The 21,556-nt window shown below is 40.8% G+C and overlaps 1 protein-coding gene across 7 annotated transcripts; it reads left to right on the top strand.

Moving 5' to 3' along the window:
• Nucleotides 1–352: 352 nt before the first annotated feature.
• FAM210A (family with sequence similarity 210 member A) lies at nucleotides 353–19,813 on the top strand. Of its 7 annotated transcripts, none has more exons than XM_071456650.1 (5): nucleotides 353–374; nucleotides 12,831–12,938; nucleotides 14,157–14,629; nucleotides 16,691–16,802; nucleotides 17,844–19,813. In XM_071456650.1, exons 3-5 carry the CDS (start codon nucleotides 14,181–14,183, stop codon nucleotides 18,240–18,242), a joined length of 960 nt encoding a protein of 319 aa, XP_071312751.1. In that variant the 5' UTR covers nucleotides 353–374; nucleotides 12,831–12,938; nucleotides 14,157–14,180; the 3' UTR covers nucleotides 18,243–19,813. The 7 variants fall into 7 exon arrangements, with proteins under 7 accessions (XP_071312751.1, XP_071312739.1, XP_071312768.1 ...); XM_071456638.1 differs by lacking the exon at nucleotides 353–374 and adding an exon at nucleotides 392–520; XM_071456667.1 differs by lacking the exon at nucleotides 353–374 and adding an exon at nucleotides 392–520 and having other exon boundaries at nucleotides 12,831–12,928.
• Nucleotides 19,814–21,556: the final 1,743 nt, after the last annotated feature.

The raw sequence follows: 21,556 nt of genomic DNA on the forward strand, positions 1-21,556 counted from the left end.
GAGCTGGGACCAGCTTCTTCCAGCGCGCCAGCTTTGGGAGAGGGGAAATTTCCATTACATACTAGAACAAGTTTTTCACTGTGAGGATGCTCAGGCGTTGGAATAGGTTGCCCAGGGAGGTGGTGGAGTCGCCCTCCCTGGAAGTGTTTAAGAGACGCCTGGCCCTTGCGCCGGGTGATTTGGGTTAGGGGGTCACAGTGGCAGTGCCAGACTGACGATTGGGCAGGGTGGTCTTAAAGGTCACTTCCAAACTTGGGTCTGTGAAAGGTGGCGGTATCTCAGCAGGGGCAGAGGAACTACGAGTCCCAGGGGGCCTTGCGAGAGGGGGGCGGTGCTCGCGCCTGCGCAGTGGGAGGGCGCCGCCGGGCCTGAAGGTGATGGTGGGGACGGGCGCCGCCGCACGTTGCGCGGGGCGGGCGGGGAGCGCAGGGGGGTGGGCGTGACGGGAGCGGCCGTTGGTGCCACCGGCGCGTGCCCGAGGCGCGCGGGCCCCTGAGGAGCGGCGCGGGCCCGGCACGAGGTACCCGCGCGGCGGGGGCGGGAGCGGCGGGACCCGCGGGATCGGGAGGGATCCCCCTCCGCCCCGGCTTGTGGGGGGATTGGGCTGCTGGCCCCTTCCTCCCGGCTGCCTTCCCTTGGACCAGTCCGCCTTGCCCGGCGCTGAAGGATGTCGGCCGCGACCCAAGAAAGCGGGGTGGAAAGAGAGATCTCCTGGTAGGGAGGTGACGCTGGATGGGCCTGGGTGTTCCGCGGTGGGCTGCTGTTGCAGCATCTGGGTGGACAGGAAGGGACTTGGGGGTGGGAGCTCAGGCTGTGACTTTTTCACGAAGGGCAGCGGCGATCCCGGCCCCCCGGTGCCCAGTGACAGGAGCCAAGGGAACGGCACGAAACTGTGTCAGGGGAAGTTTAGGCTGGATGTCAGGCGAAGGTTCTTCACCCAGAGGATGGCTGGGCACTGGAGCAGCCTCCCCAGGGAAGTGGTCACAGCACCAGCCTGGCAGAGCTCAGGCGTTTGGCCACAGTCTCAATCACAAGGTGTGATTCTTGGGATGTCCTGTGCAGGGCCAGGAGTTGGCCGTGCAGAGGACATCGATGATCCTGATGGATCCCTTCCAAGTCAGCATATTCCGTGGTTCTATGTTACCACTGAAGGACCGCGGGTGGCTTATGCCCCTTAAGGGGGTTCTTTTTCTAGACATGCCTGTGTCTTGTCCTTTCAGAAAGCTTGAAGTGACTGTACAAATGTTTTATTGTCCCCTGTTATGTTTCTCATTAGTAATCCGCTCCTGTTAATTAAATATATCCAGTCAGAGAAGTCATCAGAACTTTTGTTAAGGCTGTTAAGTGAAACATGGATCTATGTCAGCTATTACAAACTACTTCAGCCTCACTAATGTCTATTAACAAAACTCCCTCTACCAACTGTCCTGAAAAAGAAAACGTAACATTGGACAGCAGTATGTGAAGTGTCCTAGAATTCCTTACCAAAGCCAGTTCTTAAACTGAAAGTGTTCTTCAGCTTACCCCAAGGTGTCATTGCTGGTACAAGTATAAACATAAAATGGTTTGCCAAAGTTTTGCTGCTTTGGGAAGAGATAGGGTGCAGGTTCCTCGTTTGGAATGTGTTTTGCTGCCTGTGCTTATGTGACTTGCAGCTGTTTCAGTGTGGGAATTGCATGCACAGAGGATAGTATGTCCCCACTGTCCATCTCCATGGAGGTGGGGTGACAGCAGGTGTTGATCTCCTTTTCTGTTTAATGGCTGTTTGAGGTAAAAAGGGCACGACTGACCCTTGTGGCAGCGTTACTGAATTGCACTCACTGTCTAAAAGGCACTTCCATCAGGGAATAAAAAGAAGAAATCATTTGGTGATTTGGGTACGTGGATATCAGGTGGCTTCCACATGGCAAAAACTGAGTAGATAAATTCAGACTGTTAAGGAGTCTGTAAGGAATGTAAGAAGTTAAAGACTTGTCTGGTGTGACTGTGTGCAGGTCTGCTTCACAGGCTATAGCAGCTGCAAGAAAAGTTTTGATCTGGTTTGGTTTCTAAAAGATTCTGTGTAGTTCTCCTGCTGTAGATGGTCTTTTCTGCAGGTAAACCACCCCACCTCTTGTGTATGCTCATAGGTATCACTTGGAAACTGAAGTGTGGTGTTTTTGCCAGACGGGAGTTCTTGATGTCCCCTAATGTCAGATAAGAGCCCTCAGTTTGCATCTTGGCACATTTCTGGATCTGCAGGGAGTTTTTTCCAGTCTTGAAGACAAGGGCATGAGAAATTCAACAACAAGAGCAGGAAGAACACTGATTTTTAAAATTGTAAAACTGCTAATGGAATCTCAGCAAATTCCTTGTAATCAGTTTAGTCCTGCAGGTTGGAAAGACAATCCAACATAGTTCTTTTTGGTGTTAAATCAGATAGCTGAAGATGAACTTATTTTCAAAATTAGATGCTGAAGCAAATTCATAATCATCAATATTTCAGTATTAGGAATGGAATGAAATCACTGAAAGGACTGAGACCTGGGCCCAAAACCTGCTGGGAATCTTCCTGGACAGCCAAATGTCATCAGAATGGATCATAAGGATTTAACCTTGATATGCTGATAGGTAACTACCCAGTTCCATCACTTTAGATCAGGGATCAAACTCGGGGTCAGAGATTCTTAATGACTATATGTCATGGTATGCCCCTGGTAGATTTTTTTACTTGAGATGAATGGATTGTGCAGTGGGACAATAACAACAACAAAAAAGAGCACTGTTTAAGTTACAGAACTTTTTCCTAATTTTTGAGTTTTGAATCATGACACCTCTAAAAAACACACATTATTCTTTTTGTCCCTGACAGTATAATTCCAGTGAGAGTAAAATGTTATTATTCAGTTAAAAAATCCTTATGATCTATTCTGATGACACCTGTGATTCTATTTTCATAAATTTAGTTGAGTCTTGAAGGTACCAGTACAGGTGTGTTAAGTCCAACACGCTTTGTCCATATTAAATTTTGTCCAGAAAATTGTGATTTAAGCAGGTGCTGACAGGCAAGAGTGGTGTGCCTGCCTAGGACTTTTTGTCTGGTAAAGACTGAAGCCACATCTTTTAGGCATTGGCATTTCACAGTAGGATTTACTGTTTGGAACTTTGTGCTCCCTCTAAAAATCTCCAACCCTTTGTAGCCCAGTGCCTTCCATCACTCCGTTTTCCTCTTATCCTCTTCAAACGAGCCACATTTTTTGTTACGTTTCCAGACATGACCCTGCCCCTTGGAAATAAATTCATCTGGATGGTAAAGCTCTGTTTGTTCACATCAGGAAATGAAAGGGACACTTAGATGGGCTATAAATTTTAATTCCTTGCATCTCCTGTTTTATCTTGTCCTGAGAATTGACCTTGATCCTGTGTAACAGTTTTTATGTAAACCAAACAAGTTGTGTGGCTGTGATTGTGGCTTTGTAGAACATTGCAGCAGATATCTCCTGCAGCTCTTTAGGACTTGCCATGTCCTTGAGGAGAGGGATGGAGCAAGGGAATGGTTGTTAATACAGTCAGGTGCTCATAAAAAAATTATAAAACAAATCAATAACTTTTTTTCCAATGGATTAATTTTGTGGGTTGGAAATAAAAATGCAGCGAGTCTCTTCCAAAAGTGGCTGGTGAAAGATTTCAGTAAAACGTGACAGCACTTACCTATAACTGCAGTGGTAGTGCTTAGCCCCAGCGTGAACCAGGCAGTTAACTATTCTCTCTTAATATTTTGTGAATTTGAAAACTGGCTTTACTGATGTTAAAATTAGATGGCATCCTTTGCTTCCTGCTGTCTCAGGCCATAGGACAGTACTTTCTGATGAGAGATCTTTCTGTGCTGAGCCACAAGCCTTGGGCCTTGTTGATGACATCTGGCAGAAAGCGTGCTTGCAAAGGCTGCAGTGTTGCAGTCACAGGATTCCTTTCCCAATCTGAATACAGCAGTGTTGTAATGCTGCTGCTTCAGACTGTGAATAGGAATGTTATTAGGGTTCTAGTACTAAAGTCTCATCAGAGCTCCTTCTGGTGTAAAGACACAGCTCTAAATCTGATGCACTTTCAGACACTTGGAGATGGTGTAATTTTGTTGTTTGCATGCCTCTGTGCAAAAAATGCTGTGTAAGGCAGTAAACTTGAATAATGGGCAAGAAGGTGTAGGCACTCAGGTACCAAGACCTTAATAAAAATAATATTTCTTTTATAAGAATTGTTCACGTTCATTTGTAGAGATGTTGGGAATAGCGTTTACTGAAAATTAGATGAAGACTGGTTTTGAGTGTGTGTGTGTTGTAAATGTTATGATCAGCCTCTTCACACATAATTTTTCAAGATATTCTGATTGATACTGCACATATTTCCCCATATGGAGAAATTTGAATTCACAACAGAGAATTCAGCACTTACTTTGAATATTTAGAAAAGATTTGTACTGGAAGTGAATGTCTGCCAACAGTAATTCTGCTGAAAGATGAACGTTCTGTATTTTTTGCTGGGAAAAATGACAGCTTTTCAGTGTTTGAAAGTGTGAAATAAATGTGGTGAGAGAATAAAAGAAAAAATCTTGAACCCAATGCTTCCACTGTGAATTCTGTTTTTACGGAAGCTGGGATGTTTTTTTTCCAGTTTCACGCTGGTTTACTTTTATTCCTACTTTGTTTCTAATTGTAAGGCTCCAGAGTTCTTCCTTGACAATGTTTTCTGGGCATCTTTAGAAGCATTTTGGGTGAATTTGATGAGTAAAAGACTTGGTACTTAGAGCTTGTTAAGTGTCTTATAAAATTATTACATAATATAATTTGTCCTTAATGTATTATTACAGATAGTACTGTTGCTTGCTGTTGGGTTATGGAGAGAAGAAACAACAATGAGGCAAGACCTGTAAAGATCCAAGGTGGCAAAAATGGCATTTATCAAGGCTAGAAATGAAACAGGTTTGGTAGTCACCGTGGAAGGTGGGGCAGAAGGCTGTACAAAGCTGATTCTAAGATCAAAGTTTAAGTATATTCCTACTAAATGCCTTTTATAATTAGTCATGATAAAGTATTTGAATATCTAAGATTGTATTCTGTAGTTTGGTGTGGTAGTTTGACTCTGGCTGGATGTCAGGTGCCCACCAAAGCTGCTCTACCCCTCCCCTCCTCAGCTGGCCAGGGAAAAGAAAATACAATGAAAGGCTCTTGAGCTGAGGTAAGGGCAGGGAGAGATCAGTCATCGCTTGCTGTCATGGGCAAAACAGACCCAATGTGGGGAAATTGATTGGATTTATTACCAGTCAAATCAGAGTACGGAAATGAGAGGTGAAACAAATCCTAACATTTCTTCCTGGCACTCCTCCTTCCTTACTGGGTTTAACTGTACTTCCAGTTCTCTCCCTGCTCTTCCTCTCAGTGGCACAGGAGGACAGGGAAGGGGGTTACAATCCATTCCTCACGTGTTTTCTCTGCCACTGCTTCCTCCACAGGGGGAAAATTCTTCCCCTGCTGCAGCAGGAGGTCCCTCCCATGGCAGACAGTCTTCCACAAACCTCTCCAACATGAATTCTTTCCATGAGCTGTAGTTCTTCATTAACTGCTCTGGTGTGGGTCATTTTCCACTGTGTGCAGTCCTCCAGGAGTAGCCCATTCCAGCATGGATCCCCTATGGAATCACAAGTCCTCTCAGCTAACCTGCTCTAGCATGGACTCCTCTTGCCCCAGGTTCTTACAGGACCTTCTTCAGTGTGGGTTTCCTACAGGGTCACAGCCTCCTCCTGGTATCCACCTGCTCTGGCATGGGCTCCTCCACAGGCTGCAGGTGGATCTCTGTTCCTCTCTGGACCTCCATGGGCGGCAGGGACACGGCTCCCTCACTGTGGTCTGCACCACAGGCTGCTGGCTTGTCCCAGCTCCTGTGCCTGCAGCACCTCTCCCTCCTTCTTCACTGACCTTGGTGTCTGCAGGGCTGTTCCTCTCACATGTTCTCAACTCTGCTCTTCCCTGGCCTCAATTACATCTCTGCAACAGTTTTTTTTTTCCTTCTTAGCCGTGTTATCCCATGGCTCTACCACCATCACTGATGGTCTCAGCCTTGGCCAGCAGTGAGTCTCTCTTGGAGCTGGCTGGCATTGGCTCTCTCAAACATGTGGGAAGCTTTTGGCAGCTTCTCAAAGAAACCACCCGTATAGCCCACCCTCCACCAGAACCTTGCTGCACAAACCCAGCAGATCTAGGCAAAAAGGCTGAACTTTATTTGTGTCAGCACCATCTGTTTTTGTAAAAGTCACTGTATCTGCAGTGTGTCTCTAATTGTTTCATTACATTTTTCATTAAAAAATATTTTATTACAATTCCAAAGACTTTAAATATTAATTATTATAATCCACACTGTCTATATCAGTGATGTGCTGAGTGACCAGAAAAGCTATGAATTAAAAAATGAACTTGGCTGCTAGAATCCAAGTTGCAAGTAGCAAGAAGTCTTGAGCAAAAGTTCAGTTTTTGGCAGCAACCTTTTGACTCTCATTGATGACTCTATTAGTGAAAATGAGTGTGCACTGCAGCTCTGAATTTCATCATAAAAGAAATATCTGAGCTCTGAACATAGAACTAATAACCATATTTCCAGTGCATTTCAGTGTGTGTTAAAGTGTAGAGTCAAAACACTTTAGATGCTCAGTGAGTTGAAAGAGGTGAGGAATTTGTCAAATAAAATACAATGTACTATTGAGAGGGAAGATCCTAAGAGCTTCTCAAATAATGTTTTCATGAAGTGTAGAAAACTGATCTGTGTATTTTTTTGTTCGTGTTTTAGCATCTAACCCCTCATCAGCTCAGTTGTGGGTTGGTTTGTTTTTTTCCTGAGGGAGTTCAGAGTCATATGCAGGAAACTGCAGATTTGAGGCTTGCTTGTGTGAAGTCCCTTTCCAGCCCCTGTTAGTTATCCAGAGGAAGCTTTCCACTGGTTTGTACACCAGACCACTACACACATGGCCCTACAGCCCCCACACCTGCATGGCAAGGGCCCTGTGGCTGGAAACCCTCTGAGAGACAACCACAAATGTTCTAGGAGGAATGAACTACTGATACCTTCGGATTCAGGTACTACAGAAAGGTACTACCTAAGTGGAGTAGAAAGAGAGTCAGATCTTAGTTTGATCATTAGCCTAAAGTGGAAGGTAGTGTGAAGAAGCAGATTAATACAGCCCCTGCTTTTAGCTAACATAAGGCTTTTTTTGGCCTTTTTTAGCATAGATATATAATATGCCTATTTTTAAGCTTAGTTGCAATCTATAAGCATAATTTCTCTGCCTTGCTTATTGCAGACATGTCTGTAGAGTGACAAATGGACCCAAAAAAATCAAACCAGATAGCACTTTAAAAGCCAAATTTTTCCTTGACATGTGCCTATAATCTGAGAGGCTCTGGAACTGATACAGAGGATGATCCAGCAGCACTTGTTGGATGGAATCATACACAGCAGAAACCTTTTTGTTGAGTTGTACTTACATAAAAATTCAGTAGAGGGCAGAACGAAACTTGTGAAAGAAGGAACCAGCGGTAACAGATGGAATAGCACCAGGTATTAAAAACAGTTCTGAAGAGCAGAAAGCAGTACAGCTGATTGTGATCCTTTCTTTTAGAAGCATTTGAGAGAGAGCATTCACATTTTCATATAAGGGCCAGCTACATGCAACCTTAAGATCCAGTACTTTCCATCCCAGAGGGAAATGAGTTACCGTGGACATATTGACTGTGCTAAGGCTCCTGTTTAGCATTCCAGATGTATAATTCAACACACAGGCATTGCATTACGTTCTCCTGCTTTATTTGTCCTCTGAATCCAGTGTGCAGACTTTACACATGTCTGCAATATCTTTTAGTCTTCCTAAAGCTACTTCTTCTTGTCCTTTTTAATGTTTGAGTATCGGAAGATTGTAGCAGTGAAGATTACTCGGTGTATACGGACTGTGAAAAAGTTTATTTTACTTTTTTGATTTTGCTCAGGGTGTTTTAGCAAGAAGAGTAGTTTAGGTAAAATAAGACTAACAAAGTTGTTGTCTTATCTCCACTTAGCAGTATGAGTTGTAATAATATGATCAGTTATAGCATAGCATTTACTAAGTGAAAATAGTGTAGAGGTAGGGTGGGCCTAATGCTCTAGGGTTGTCTGTCTGCAAAGGTTTAGTCTTTTGTCCTTTTTAACATGATTTTACCAAGTTTTAAATAAATTCCACTGTGACTTATTTTGCATTACTCCCTTTAACCTAAAATGTGGTGTTATATTTTCAGACAGTCCTGAGTGGTAGACAAAACCACACAGCTAATGATGCCCAAACTTCAAATTATAAGCAATTTTCTTAGTTTAGAATGAATAACAGATAGTTTGAGTAATACTGCAAAAGTAGTAAAGATCAAAATAGAAATTCTAAACGTTCATTCATGCACTCAAGGTATTAATACAAAGCATAAAAAGTCCCTGTGCACTGCCACTTTCCTATCCATGCTTAGTGACTCCATGCTGTACCAACCCTTTCCAGTTACCAAGAGGTTTATAGTTTTATTTTACATTAAATTTAAGAAAAACAATGCTTTGCATGTATTGAACTAGTCTTAAAATTATTTTAAAATATGTTCCCAGACTTTTAGGATACCCATATATGTTTTCAGTTCAATTGTGGTTTTCCTATTTTCTTATTTTGGTTTATAAGCTTGGCAAAATCAGTTTTGGGGGTTTTTTTATATATGCTGTCAATGAGTTCTTGAAAAGAACAAGTTAAATCTGAAAACAAGCTTTGGGGGTTTTTTATTATGTTTAGTAAAAAAGTAAGCAGTATGGTGGTGTTGTTATTAAACTGAGCTGCTTGGATGAGAGCTCTGTATTTGCTTTTTATGCCATCTGAAAGATGAGTTGAAAAGGATTTCTGAAAACTTGATTTGTTTCCTTTCTAAATTCTGCTGTGTCTGCCACACACAATTCTCAAAGTTTTCTAGATTTTACACTAAATATGACAAGAATGTAAATTAATTCTCTGTTTCCATAGAAAGGTGCCTTGGGAGTAGAAAAAGCTCATGGATTTTCATTGGGAACTCTCCTGTGGTATAATTAATGTTCTTTTTTTAAACAGTAACAGAACAAGTGAAAATGCTTTAAAGTCATCCATATTTACATATTGTGTCCAGAGTGTTTCTGGTATAACTGAGAAAATAATCCAGTGTTGTCTACATATACTATACCCTCAATTCCCTCAGATGCTTTCTGACCTCTTTTACAAATGAACTTAAGTTTTTGCCATCTTTTATGCACTGCCAACTTCTTATATTTTAATTTTTCTGATAACTCAAAAAACATTAAATGTAGCAGGGTAACCATTTTTAGACAAATTATCCTGATGAAAGTGTCATCTGACAGTATCTGACACATTTTCTCTTTCCAGCAGTAAATATCCACAGCAGCCTTTGCCATACCTGTATTGGCCAGGCCTGTTACTTCTGTGTTTCCCAAAGATCTCCCAAGGTTTTTTTGGTATAGAACGTGTTAGCACACATCCAAAGCCAATGAGTTTGCAACAGTCACATAAACCAGCTCTGTGGCATTTAAAATTCCTGAACTTTTTTTGTCCTTGGGAACAAAAAGCAAATCTAATATCTACTTCCTAATTGTCACTGGAAAGTAGAGCAAATGCAAGAGCTAGGATGCTCTTGTAGTATATCAGATTCATGCCAAAGCTGATCTGAATTATAACACAAGTACAGAAGTTTCCTAACCAAAACCTTCAGCACTGCAATGAGAAGCTGATCTGTTCTTTTCCTTGAGAGGCCCCTAGAGTACTCCCTTGATGTCAGAGGCCTTCTTAACAGCTCACCACGAGACAGGGGTGCCTTTAGGAATTAAATGGATGTCCAAGAATCCCAACCAGGAGTTTGTCTTGAACTGCCAATATCTCTACAGCTCAATTTACAGTCTGCTGGAGATCCTACTAAATAGTTAGCTGGGATGTGACAGTGCTGAAGAGGAGACCATATCACAAGTGTCTGTGTAGCATTTCATGGTTTCTGTAGCTGATATCTATTCTGTGACTCACCACATGGAATTCTTGGAGCAGAGGACTTGAGTTATATTTGTCCTTAGACAGATTTTTTTTTTCTTTGTGGCATTTTTAAGAAAAAACTAATAAAGTAATCTAAGATGCTTTAAAACACCTTTTCCCCTGCTCCCCTGCTCCACCCTGCAGATAAGTGCTTTCTCACCTTGGTATTTGGAGCTTGTACCTTCTTGGTACTCCTTTTCTGTATCTTTGCAGCATGATGTAACAGCAGGAAAAATGTTAAACACACTAAAATGAAAAAGCAACTTTTCAAAAGTCACTAGGTGCAATTGTGGGTAACATTCAGGTTACTGCCCTGACTTCCTTAGAATCTGAGTGTTCTTAACAACCTAAAGTTACAGGGGCAGTTGTATAGCTTTTGTAGCTCCAGTAATTTCTTTGAGAAGTGTTACACTTGGAGAAGAAATTGTGTCTCAAATCCATAGGTTGACACACTTCCTGCTGCCTGTTGAGTGCACAGGGTTTTAGGAACTTCCTCTCACTAATTTTCTTAAATGACAAGTTTCTCTGTATTCATCTCACGTTTTAGAGGGATGAAACAGTTAGTTTCATATTTATTTGGATCTCCAACCATAATAATTGTGTACTTTATATGTCCTGATAAAAATTTGTTTGCATTGTTGAGCCAAGTAACTAAAGTACAATTGAGCAGCTGCACCCATCACCCCTTTAAAAATATTTGTTTCTTTAAAATGAATTTACAAAGTGTATGCTGTATTAATATGTTCCTTTATTCATGTGCCTTTCCTACATCATGCTGTAACCTTTATAATAGTTCCCTCATGCCAGTGCTTCTGGACAGCAGTGTAATACTCAATGTACCAACACTTCAAAAGGTCTCTCCTTTGTTCATTTAAATAAGCAAAGCACTTCCCTGTGAAACACAGTAAGGTCATTAGGAAAATTTTTACCTTGTTTCAAAAAATGTTGTCTTTTATCCTCTCAAACATAAGCACTGTCATATCTTACCCTTTCCTTATCTATCAAGCTATTGTGCTTCTCCACATTTTAAAGTGGAGAAACAACCAGTAAGCAGTTATGCAGAATTTCAACTAGAACCATACTATCTGCTTACAAGGTGCAAAACCTCTTCAGAGTCTACTGTAGATGTTTAGATAACATTCCTTTTGACCTGCCAGGTCATGCATCATAGAGAAGAAAAGCCTTTAATTAATGACTTTCAAGTCCATCTGAGAATGCAGGAACAAAAAGTGGCATGGAAAGTCTTGTAATAGCCCCAAAACTTTCTCTGCTCTAAAGCCATTGGTGACATTCTATTTTAATTTTTAAGTTTTACATGGTGCATGTAACTCGGTGAGCAAAGACCTTGAAACTCATTTACTGATCACAGCAGTGTCATGTGCTGCCTGACAAGCATTGGACACAGTGGTGACCCACACTCAGGAGAATGGAACCATTTCCTCCCCAGATGTTCTGCAGCCAGTGTGCTGGGTCAGAGGTGCTGGGACAGTGCTAGAATGCAAAACCTAGAAACAGTGCTCTGAGAAGTGCTGCTGTAAATACACTACAAGGAATGGGAAAATTCAGAAATGCTTCTTCAGCTTCTCAGTCCTATGCTGAAGAATGATCTCTTCTCAAGGCTGCTGGAATGCAGTGTCCTGTTAATAACATAAATTATTCAAAGTTATGGTTTCCCCCATGCTGCAATTTGCAAAGCTTGTTTGAACCAGGTATTTTTCAATAGGGTACTGGTGAACAGTAGAAGTCTGACTCAAGAGCCTCCAGATTCCCGTAGGTGGACGCCTTTTGCTGAGTCTGCTGGCTGGAAATTGAGAAAATCTACTTAGGGCAGACACTCAGTGCTGTGTACTATTAGTGAGAGAGGAAAACAGTTCTCTGTAGAGAATGTTATCCCTCAGGAAAGACCTGTAAGTGGCAGTAGGCAAGGAATGCAGTTGTCATGTTCCAAGTTTGTTGTTACAATTTCTATAAATCAGTGAAGTAGTTGGTGTATGATAGAGTGCCATCTGAACACTTGAGTTTTACTGAGTGTTTTCACTGCTTCTTGTTTTGAGAAGCAATTGCATTTGGATTTCAGAAGTAAGCAAGAATCTCTGCTTCTTGTAAAACTAGAGATACCACAAGCAATTGCTGCTTCCAATGAAGTCTTACAGAAAACTGAGTCGTGGAGAGCCAGTACCTGTAGCTGATTTACTGCTCCATGAGCAGCAGCAGCACTTCCTGACTCCCACCAAGTTCATACTCTGTCAACAGGACAGAGTAACTGCTTCATATATGACACAAGTTCCTTTTTTCCCCATTGATGCAGTACCTCCTGTTAGCAGGAGTTCAACAAAAGTGTGTGGCTGTGTGTCACAAGCAATGCAGAGGTTCCCAGGGAGTTCGAAACCTGGGAATTTGTCTTCTCCCCACATCAAACATTGTAATTCTAGTAATTTCCATTAATTCAAGTACAACAGTAGCATAAAACTACCTAGAAAACATACAGGCAGGACTGTTCCAACAGATCCATTTGGATTATGAAACTTTCCTCTCTTGGAAGAGAACAGTAATTCAAAGTTGAGGAACTTCTAAAATTACACAGAAAAAATTCTCCCATTAGCATGTCAGTATTCTAAAGGGAATTTACACCAATAACTCTTCAGTTGCAAGGTTTCAGGCTGACCAGAAATAAATCTTCATGGGATTAATTTCCTCTTGTTGCTATTTCTCTAAATGTGCCTTTTTTTCACTTTAGTAGGGGCCTCAATGTGTTCAAGACATATATTTGAAAGGTGGGGAACTAGTGGAAGAGTTGCAACTTTTTGCAGATACACACCTTACCATATCTAGAAAGTAATAAAGGGTATGTATGGTTTCACTTTTTTTTTTTTTTAAACTTCCTCCTGTGTTAGGAAGTATTGATCATTTTCTGCAGCCTAGAAAAATTCACTGCTAAAGCACCTGGCATATATCTAAGGTGAAGAGAAAGCATATGTGACGTTTCAATTAAATTTCAGTGATCTCTAGTTTGGATAAAGAATTGTGATAAATAAAAATGGAAAAGCATTAGTAATGTACAAAACTTGTAATGTAACTAACTTAAGTGGCATTTGTTACATCAATTAGCATCACCTTTTTTTTTTTGGAAGGGAAGGAGTGCTAGTTCCGTAACTTGCAACCATTGAATAAAGGAAAGGAAAGAGTATTTCACAGTTTCAAAGCATGCTTTCTGGGGGGTAAAAATTACTTCTTGATGTCTATGCATGCAAAACTAAATTCCTTTCTTCTTTGTGGGGAAGCTCTCAATAGTTATTTCAAACTTTCAGGAGTAATTGGTAAGTATTAAAAATCATAAAGTTAACTGGGTTATTCCACAGTTTTAAAATATTCTTTGCATTGCAGTGTTTGGAAAATTGCAATTCAGTTTTGTTCATGTTAATATATGACATTCAACAGTACCTTCCTCCTTCCTGACAAATGTTACTGACAGACTGTTACAGTTACATTTGTTACTATTTAGGCTATTGCTTGATCATTAATAATTATTTCTATTGGACTTTTTCAATTTTATGAACTTCTATTGAAAATAATATAGAACATGAAAAATTTTACCAAAACTAAGAATGGACTGACACCAAAAATAAATTTTAATTGCACTTACTTCAGTGAATTTATAATGCATTTATGTATGCTCAAGGTTCACTCAAGTTATCAGATGCTACTATAAGTGAAGTTTAAGGGTAACTTTTCAATGGCTGTGCCAGGTTATGTAGATAAAAGCTGTAGAAGTAAGTAGATTCCTAAACTCCTAAGAATGTTTTTTGGGAGTATTGCGATCATTTTAGCAGTGAGGAGCAGAGTATGTTATGTGAAGGGACTATTTTAGTTCAGAATGCTGAAAAAGTGAGAAAATTATTTCCTTCATTCCAGAACGTAACTATTTCTGCAAAGAAAGACAAGGAAAACCTCTTTAAAGTAGAATAGAAAGCCATTTAAAATTTGGGAATTGTAAGTGGCATTGGAGCAAGTAGAAATCACACCATTGAAATGCGGTTTGTTTACTCTTGTTTCTTCTTTATAGAAACTTCATCCACACTTCTCCAAAATGCAGCGGAGTCTGTTCCACTCTGCATCTCAGCTGGCACATGGGACGTGTTGGTTCTTCCCTCGCACCGGTGTCTTTCAGTGCTTAAAAGGACAGTCTGTGCTGCCTAATGTGGGATGCAAAGTGATTCTGGCACTGGACCCTCCTAAACGATGTCTTCATGCAGGTGCAGCTCACTTTGCCTCAAAGAAAACTGCTTTTTCATCACAGCCAGCAAACACTTCTCACAAAGTACCAGAAGAGAGAAATCCTTTGCCTTCGGCCACTGATGCGCCCAAGCAGAGCCCTGCAGAGTCAGATACTTCAGAACCTGATCCATTACAAGATAAATCAATTAGTCTTGTTCAGAGGTTCAAGAAAACTTTTAAGCAGTATGGGAAAGTCATGGTTCCGGTGCACCTTGTGACTTCCAGTGTATGGTTTGGATCCTTTTACTATGCAGCCATGAAGTAAGTTGGTATTTTGTTGCAGTGCCCAATACCATGGTTGAATTGAGATCTAGTGAATGGACATATAACTTATTATTGCCTGTTAAAAAGTGCCTTTATACTTAGAAATGTAGCTACATTTTTGACTAAAGCATAAGGTTAATGTTGAAAGTATATAGGATTCATGAGAGTGTCATGTAGATACTATTACCATGCAGTTATTGCTGTGTACCAGGTATTGTGCTGACATTTACAGGAATGCTCATCTCTCCAAAATGATGAATGGATGTAAACAGCATTGAAATTATTAGTAATCTCTCAAAAGGTAAAGATAGGGATTTGGAATCCTGATTATGAATGGCTAGTTGAGATCTTTATAGACCTTTTTTTTGGCCTTGGACTTCATCCCCAGTCCTTCCTCATAACTGGATTTTCATTTCATGGATTTACCTCCCTTAGCTGTTCACAATGTGTATCCCCTCCTTTTTTGTTTCTGTTTCCTGTCTTTCCTGCCATCCACTGAAAAAATTGCTGCTGTAGACCATACTTTTTAATTGGAAATTAAATATTTGTGTGCTTAAAAAAAAAAAAAGGTATAAACTAAGTATTCTAATTTTAGGGGTTTTTTTAGTTACAGCATATGCTAGATACAATTCTGGAAAATGGCATTTATCAGAAAAAACTACTACATCAATTATGAGCTGCTAGTTTGCTAGTTCAGATGAAAGAGGTTTTATTTATCTGGAAATAGTTTTCTAAATATAAGCAAATGTTTATCTCTGGACTGCTGGTGTTGTATATTTAATAATAGAAAGCATGAAACAACGGGGTTTGTGGTGGCAAGGATGGAACTCTGACATCAGAATGCCTTACTGCACAAGTGTTTGTTTTAGTTACTCTAACCAGCTGGCATAATTGCCCTTTCTGGGAGCTATAGATCCAAATGTCATTCTAAATTTAGCTCATGTCAGAGGAATAAAGGTCTTGAACTATAAAAATATTTTGCTTTGAATAAATTCAGGTTGATGCTTATGTCCAGACATTTCACACTGAGTGAAGATTACTTTTCTTGAAACTCCTAAGCCTGCTGCTAAAGGAGATATTTGGCAGATGAAAACAACTGAAATATTCAACTAGAAACTAATTAAACTAATTATAACAAAGCTTCAGTTTGTTATATCACAGGAGCAGTGCTCTCTTGAAGTGGAAAAATAACTCTCAGAATGACTAATCATAAAGACTAAACAGCAGTGGTTTATGAAATGGCACAGTTAGAGCTGTCTTTCAGCTCCTACTAGATCTCCATTCCCTACTCTGGGAATTCCCTATTCTCTACTCAGACTGTAGGTTCTAGTAACTGTTGGTAAATTACTGCCTGTTACTGTTCTTGCTGCTAAAGTGATTGCATGCTCAGAAGAATGCTTAAAATATTAGATAGAAATAGAAAATATTGAAAACTCAGGTCTTCTATAACTGTGTGTAGCTTTCTTCTATAATATAAAGATGAGCTTTCCTTTCTCTTTTGGTGTTTTCCTGGATGTCAAATAGAAAGAAATTGTGATAGGAGCTCCCTCCACCATCTTGACAGCTTATATTGACACAGTAGAAGAACTGAGCACAAAGCCCCTGAAGTCTTGTCTATGTAACATGTTGCTTCCTTTTCTTTTGCCACATTCCATGTTTGATATATTTAGAAGTGAATGGAGAACATTGTCTGAAATTTTAGTAGAAAAGAAGGTAATTTTAGGCATAACAGAGCATGAAATTGAACATGCACAGCTGGAACCTGCGTAGCTGTCTTACCACCATTACATCTTCTTACCTCAAACATAAACTGGGACACAGGTAAGTTAGAAACCATTCCATCCAACAGAGATAATATAAATGGGTCACCTTTTGAAATGCTGAAAAGAACATTAATTTTCCTATGGTCAGAAACATAAATCTTGTAAGTTTATTGCTTAGATAAAAAACCACTTTGTTTTCAAATTATGAAGTTTGTGTAATAAAGAAATAGTACTCTAAATTACTGTTCAGGTTTCAAATTCCCATTCAAGTTACCAATGTTTTTCTCTTTTATAGTGGGGTGAATGTCGTTCCATTCCTAGAGCTGATTGGCTTACCAGACAGTGTAGTAGACATCCTGAAAAATTCCCAGAGTGGAAATGCACTAACTGCATATGCATTGTATAAAGTAAGTATAATTATAGTTTGTAAATAAGCTCTAAGTCTTGCCTGGTGAACTAAACAGGGTTTACTTGTTTACAGCAGAAAGAATTAATTAGCTTTCTTCGATACCTACGTGTACTTAAGCATTCATTTTGTGGTAAAAATAGTCCCATGCAAGTTGATATGTGTCCTGTGTTCCTTCAAGGAGTCTATCTGTATTTCTAAAATAACTTCTTTGCTGCAGAAGTATTGCAGCCTTCTGAGATGACAGTTAAGTTATTCTTCTGTATCCCTGACACAATTAGCAGGGACAAAGAGGTTAAGTCTAAACACTTCATTGAATTTCAGATAAAAGGACAGTTATTTTTATCCTAAATGATTTTTTGTCTTCCCCTTAGATGTCCATCACTCTCAAGTATTTTCATTGTCATTTGAATCAATTACTTATATTCAGGTTTGGGTTTCCTTTTATTGTTTTATATGTGCAAAGTCTGTGTTTGGGAAACTTGAAACATGTCAGACCATTCAAAAACAAGGTACAGTATTCACTGTACATGCCACTCAATTTGTTTTGTTTCTAAAAGTGATGTCCTTCTTGCCTGTTTTCAAAGGGGTTACTTTCCCAAACAAAATGTGAAAGTACGACTCTTTCCAACTTTTCCTTTGCCTAAAAGAGACCAATAAATAAATACAGTTAAATATAAAGATGTTGTTATAGCTGGGAGATCTGGAAGTGTTGGAAGAAACTCGGTGTTCATATGCAGTCTGTTCTGAATTGCATCAAGATGCTGAATGCTTGTCTACAAGCTGCACAGGGAGGGTTTGTGTGTTGATGAGTTTATTTAAGGGTGGTCTAATGCCCTTGCTGGCTCTGACAAAATGATACTTTAAGTAAACGGTATGCATTTCTAGGGGATGCACTGTAAACTGGCTTATTTCCTTATAAATTGAAGATACCTTTAGAATCTGACACTGGTCAAAATAGATTTTCAACATAAAAAAATACCTTTTGCTGGATGTTATTTTCCTATTTTATCTATGTGGTGTATTCTTTGGTTTCTTTAAGATTGCAACTCCTGCCAGATACACTGTGACTTTGGGAGGAACATCTGTCACTGTTAAATACCTACGTAAGCACGGCTACATGTCCACACCACCACCAGTAAAGGAATACCTACAAGACAGGATGGAAGAAACAAAGGATAAAATCACAGAGAAGATGGGGGAAACAAAGGATAAAATCACAGAGAAGATGGGGGAAACAAAGGATAAAATCACAGAGAAGATGGGGGAAACAAAGGATAAAATTACAGAGAAGATGGGGGAAACAAAGGATAAAATTACGGAGAAGATGGGGGAAACAAAGGATAAAATTACAGAGAAGATGGAGGAAACGAAGGATAAAATTACAGGGAAGATACAAGAAACCAAAGAGAAAGTTTCATTTAAAAAAATAAAGGAATAGGAGAGATGCTTAATTTTTGGATATATCAAACTTAGCACTTTAACCCTTTGTGAGGCAGGATATGCAAAGTGCACTTCTTAGCTTTTCTTTCTTTTTTTTCTTTTATATTTTTTACCCTTTGTCTGGAGACAACAATTGCTACATGGATTTAAAGGTTAAAGTTCCTTGGGGAAGAGGTTGTGACCTAAAAGTTTCAATTTTCAGAAGGAAAAGTGAATCTCAGATTAGAAGTTAACATGTCCCTTGGTAATAATGTTAAGAATTACTCTTCCCTCTTTTTTTTTTTTTTTCCCATACCCTCTTCCTCAAAATGAAGACGATTTCTGCCAAGAGCCACTACTCTGTTCTTCTCCCATCATAGTGCACAGCCATGGTTCCACTAGACTGAGTCTTCCATTAAATAAGAATGAAGATTTCTCTGTTGGGAAGAGCAGCATGTTTAGAGTTTTAGAGCATGTGGTACCAAGCCTCTTCAATCGTGATCATCTCTCAATTTGGAGCAGACCATTGTCACTGATACTGCACATGAAGGAATTGATGGATGAGCTACTCAGCAGGAATTCATTACAATGGCTTCCTTGGCTTCAGCCAGGCTGCTGTGGTTTATGGGCTGAGACTATGAATCTTTCTTGAACAGTGCATCTCTTCAGAAATCTCAACTGAAAGCTATAGGAAGATGAGTTAATCACAGTAGCCATACTGTCAAGTATACTTTGTTTCCTGAAGTTGATTTACAGTACAAAGTCATTAAAATCAATAATTGTATATTAAACACTAGGATTTGTTCATTGTGTTAAAGTTTACAAACCTGCTCTGTTTCATTTTTGAAACAAAAAAAATTTGAAAGAAAAGTTTTTTCGAGAAATTGCTATACTAAGGGGCTTTTTAAACATGTGGAAAGTTAGAGTTAAAAGAACCCCAAAGTTCCTCCTCCCTCAGTAAAACAATTTGACTAAAATAGGCATGATTTCTGAGACAGCGATCACAGTCTACCAAACTTTTTTCCCCTAGATTAAGTCAAGCAAACACTTATTCATACCTGAAGGCTGAAATGTTGTCTCAGATGTCATAAAGGACTAAAGTTGAAAGTGTTCTATTTGGCTGGGCAGGCAAACTTCTCTCAGTTTTATTCAAATGTAGGCTGAATTGAAGTCTGTTTTTCCTATTTCTGCTACAGATCTCACTTTGTAGCAACTCAGCATGTGTAAGTTGTTTAACAAAGGTGCTTTTTTTCGGGGGGATATGGGGAAGCAATAGAGTTGGACCCTGAGCATTGCAATCGACTGGAGTGAAAAAAATATAGCTGATGAAGTATCAGCTGTGCCCCATTGTCCCGTTCTCATTCAAGTCACTGAGGGCTTCTCCATGTTTAAGTGAGTTGAACTTCATTAACTTAATTGTGCAGGATTCATTACATACTTCTCTGCCTCTGCCCACATGTTAAATAGTAACTGCAATCTAATGCCTACCTCACAGGGATGTTGTGAGGAATAATCATTGTATATTCAGTGACCTGAAGATGTAAAGTGCCATGTTTCTGATAAAAATTATTAAAAAAATATTTCTGTGAACTCTTACACTGCTACATACTACTGTTAAGGACTAGAGTTAATAGATTCTATTTTGTTTCTCTCTTTTAGTCTGCTTTTCCTTACTGTCCCCCTGCACACAGTCTTCTGATGTTGGCATTTCTTCTGATTTCCCACTTTTGGGGGCAATGTTACCCATGTCCTGCAGGACCCTGCAAGGCCCAAAGTGTGCCCTGGTAACATTGCATGGTTACTCAGTCTGGGGCCACATATGGGACCCTTTCAGTGCAACTTACACACAGCAGGGATTGCACAGGGGCACCTTGGTGTCCTAGGATGAGTTTTTAGCCCTGAGACGTGGTAGAACTTGTTCATTACAGCACCTCTTCTTGCCCTTCCCCTTGCCCAGCCGGCCTGTGACCACTCCAGTGTTTATTGATCCGTCTCTACTCGTGCTATATACAAAAGCTGGTTGACTTGGAGTTGACTGTCCTGTGTGATCATTTCTGTGGCTGCAGGAACAGCTCGCAGGGACTCTTGCCAAGTGCCTCCTCTGTTAGGTGGTTAATTTTGCAGCATGGAGAAGCTTGAGGAGTTTCTGGGACAACCACTTCCTCCACCCAGCATGTCAATTGACAAAGCACAGTTACATGGATCCATTTATACAAAGCCAGAGGAGAAATCTTCAAGACTTTGGAAATCTGACCTGGAGAGCTTTTGTGACAATTAGTCACATGCTTGATGGTCTTGTCTCAAATTGGCCTTCTATGGAACCTCTGCCTTGTTAGTGCAGAGAGCACCTGGGGAGTTTCCTGGGCCACCCAGGGAATGAATGTAAGGCCACTTGGTGCTCCAGCCATGCTGCAGTTTTAACTAGGCTGAAGTTGACTTCTGTTCTATATCTCACAAATTATTGCCATGATACTAAGGTGCAGTTCTTGTTAGTGACAGTCGGCCTTAGCGTGAGTCTGCATGGCTGGCAGCCAGGGGCCACTACCCTTGGAAGAGGCAGTGTGCCTGCACTCTGCTGGCAGGCTGGGGCAGGCAAGGGGCACCTGGGGACAGCGTCTCCTTCTGGTGCCCAGGCCAGCACAGTTGGCACACTCATAGTGGCAACTTAAGGTGGAACAGCATCAGTGAGTGCCTTCAGCAGCAGAGAAGGACAGGGGAGCAGGTGCCATGGCCTGGGAAAGCAGTTTGGGCACAGCACCAAGAGGCCCTGAGGCAGCCCACAAGTGACCCAAGCAAGGGAGTGCCCAGTGAGTGCCAGGAGTCCTTGGTGAGGTGAAGAGCCCAGAGAGAAGCCCAGCAGCACCTTCTATTGCCCGTAGGACCATTCAGTCAGTGCTACCAGGGCTTGTGTTTTTACCTCTTGCTGTTCAGCATCCTCGTGGGTCAGGGCTGTCCCTTCAGGCTCTTGAGGGTGGGTGGGGGTGTGGGTCCCTCCACCTCTGCAAAGCTTCAGAAATCTGGTGAAACTAAGACTGAGACATCCATCACTATCTACAGCAGGGAAATGGCTGCTTTGGCCACCTCTCCCACTGCTGTCTGCTCCCTGCCTCATGTGTAACTCCACTGCACAGCATCACCAAGGGGCTGGACCTGAAACTGGGACAGTGCTCAACTGTAAGCCTGAGCAGGCTGGGCCTGCAACTGGGCATCCCAAGATGAGTCCAGAGTACATGCTGTGATCAAAGCAGGGAATCTGTGCCAAAACTGGGGCCCCGGGATGGAACTGGAGTAGATGTTAAGGTCCAAGCAGGGGGCAGATCTGAAATCACAATC

The sequence above is a fragment of the Agelaius tricolor genome, unplaced genomic scaffold, assembly GCF_023055355.1.
Source record: "Agelaius tricolor isolate 1412-34295 unplaced genomic scaffold, bAgeTri1.0.p SCAF_2, whole genome shotgun sequence".
Taxonomy (NCBI): Eukaryota; Metazoa; Chordata; class Aves; order Passeriformes; family Icteridae; genus Agelaius; species Agelaius tricolor.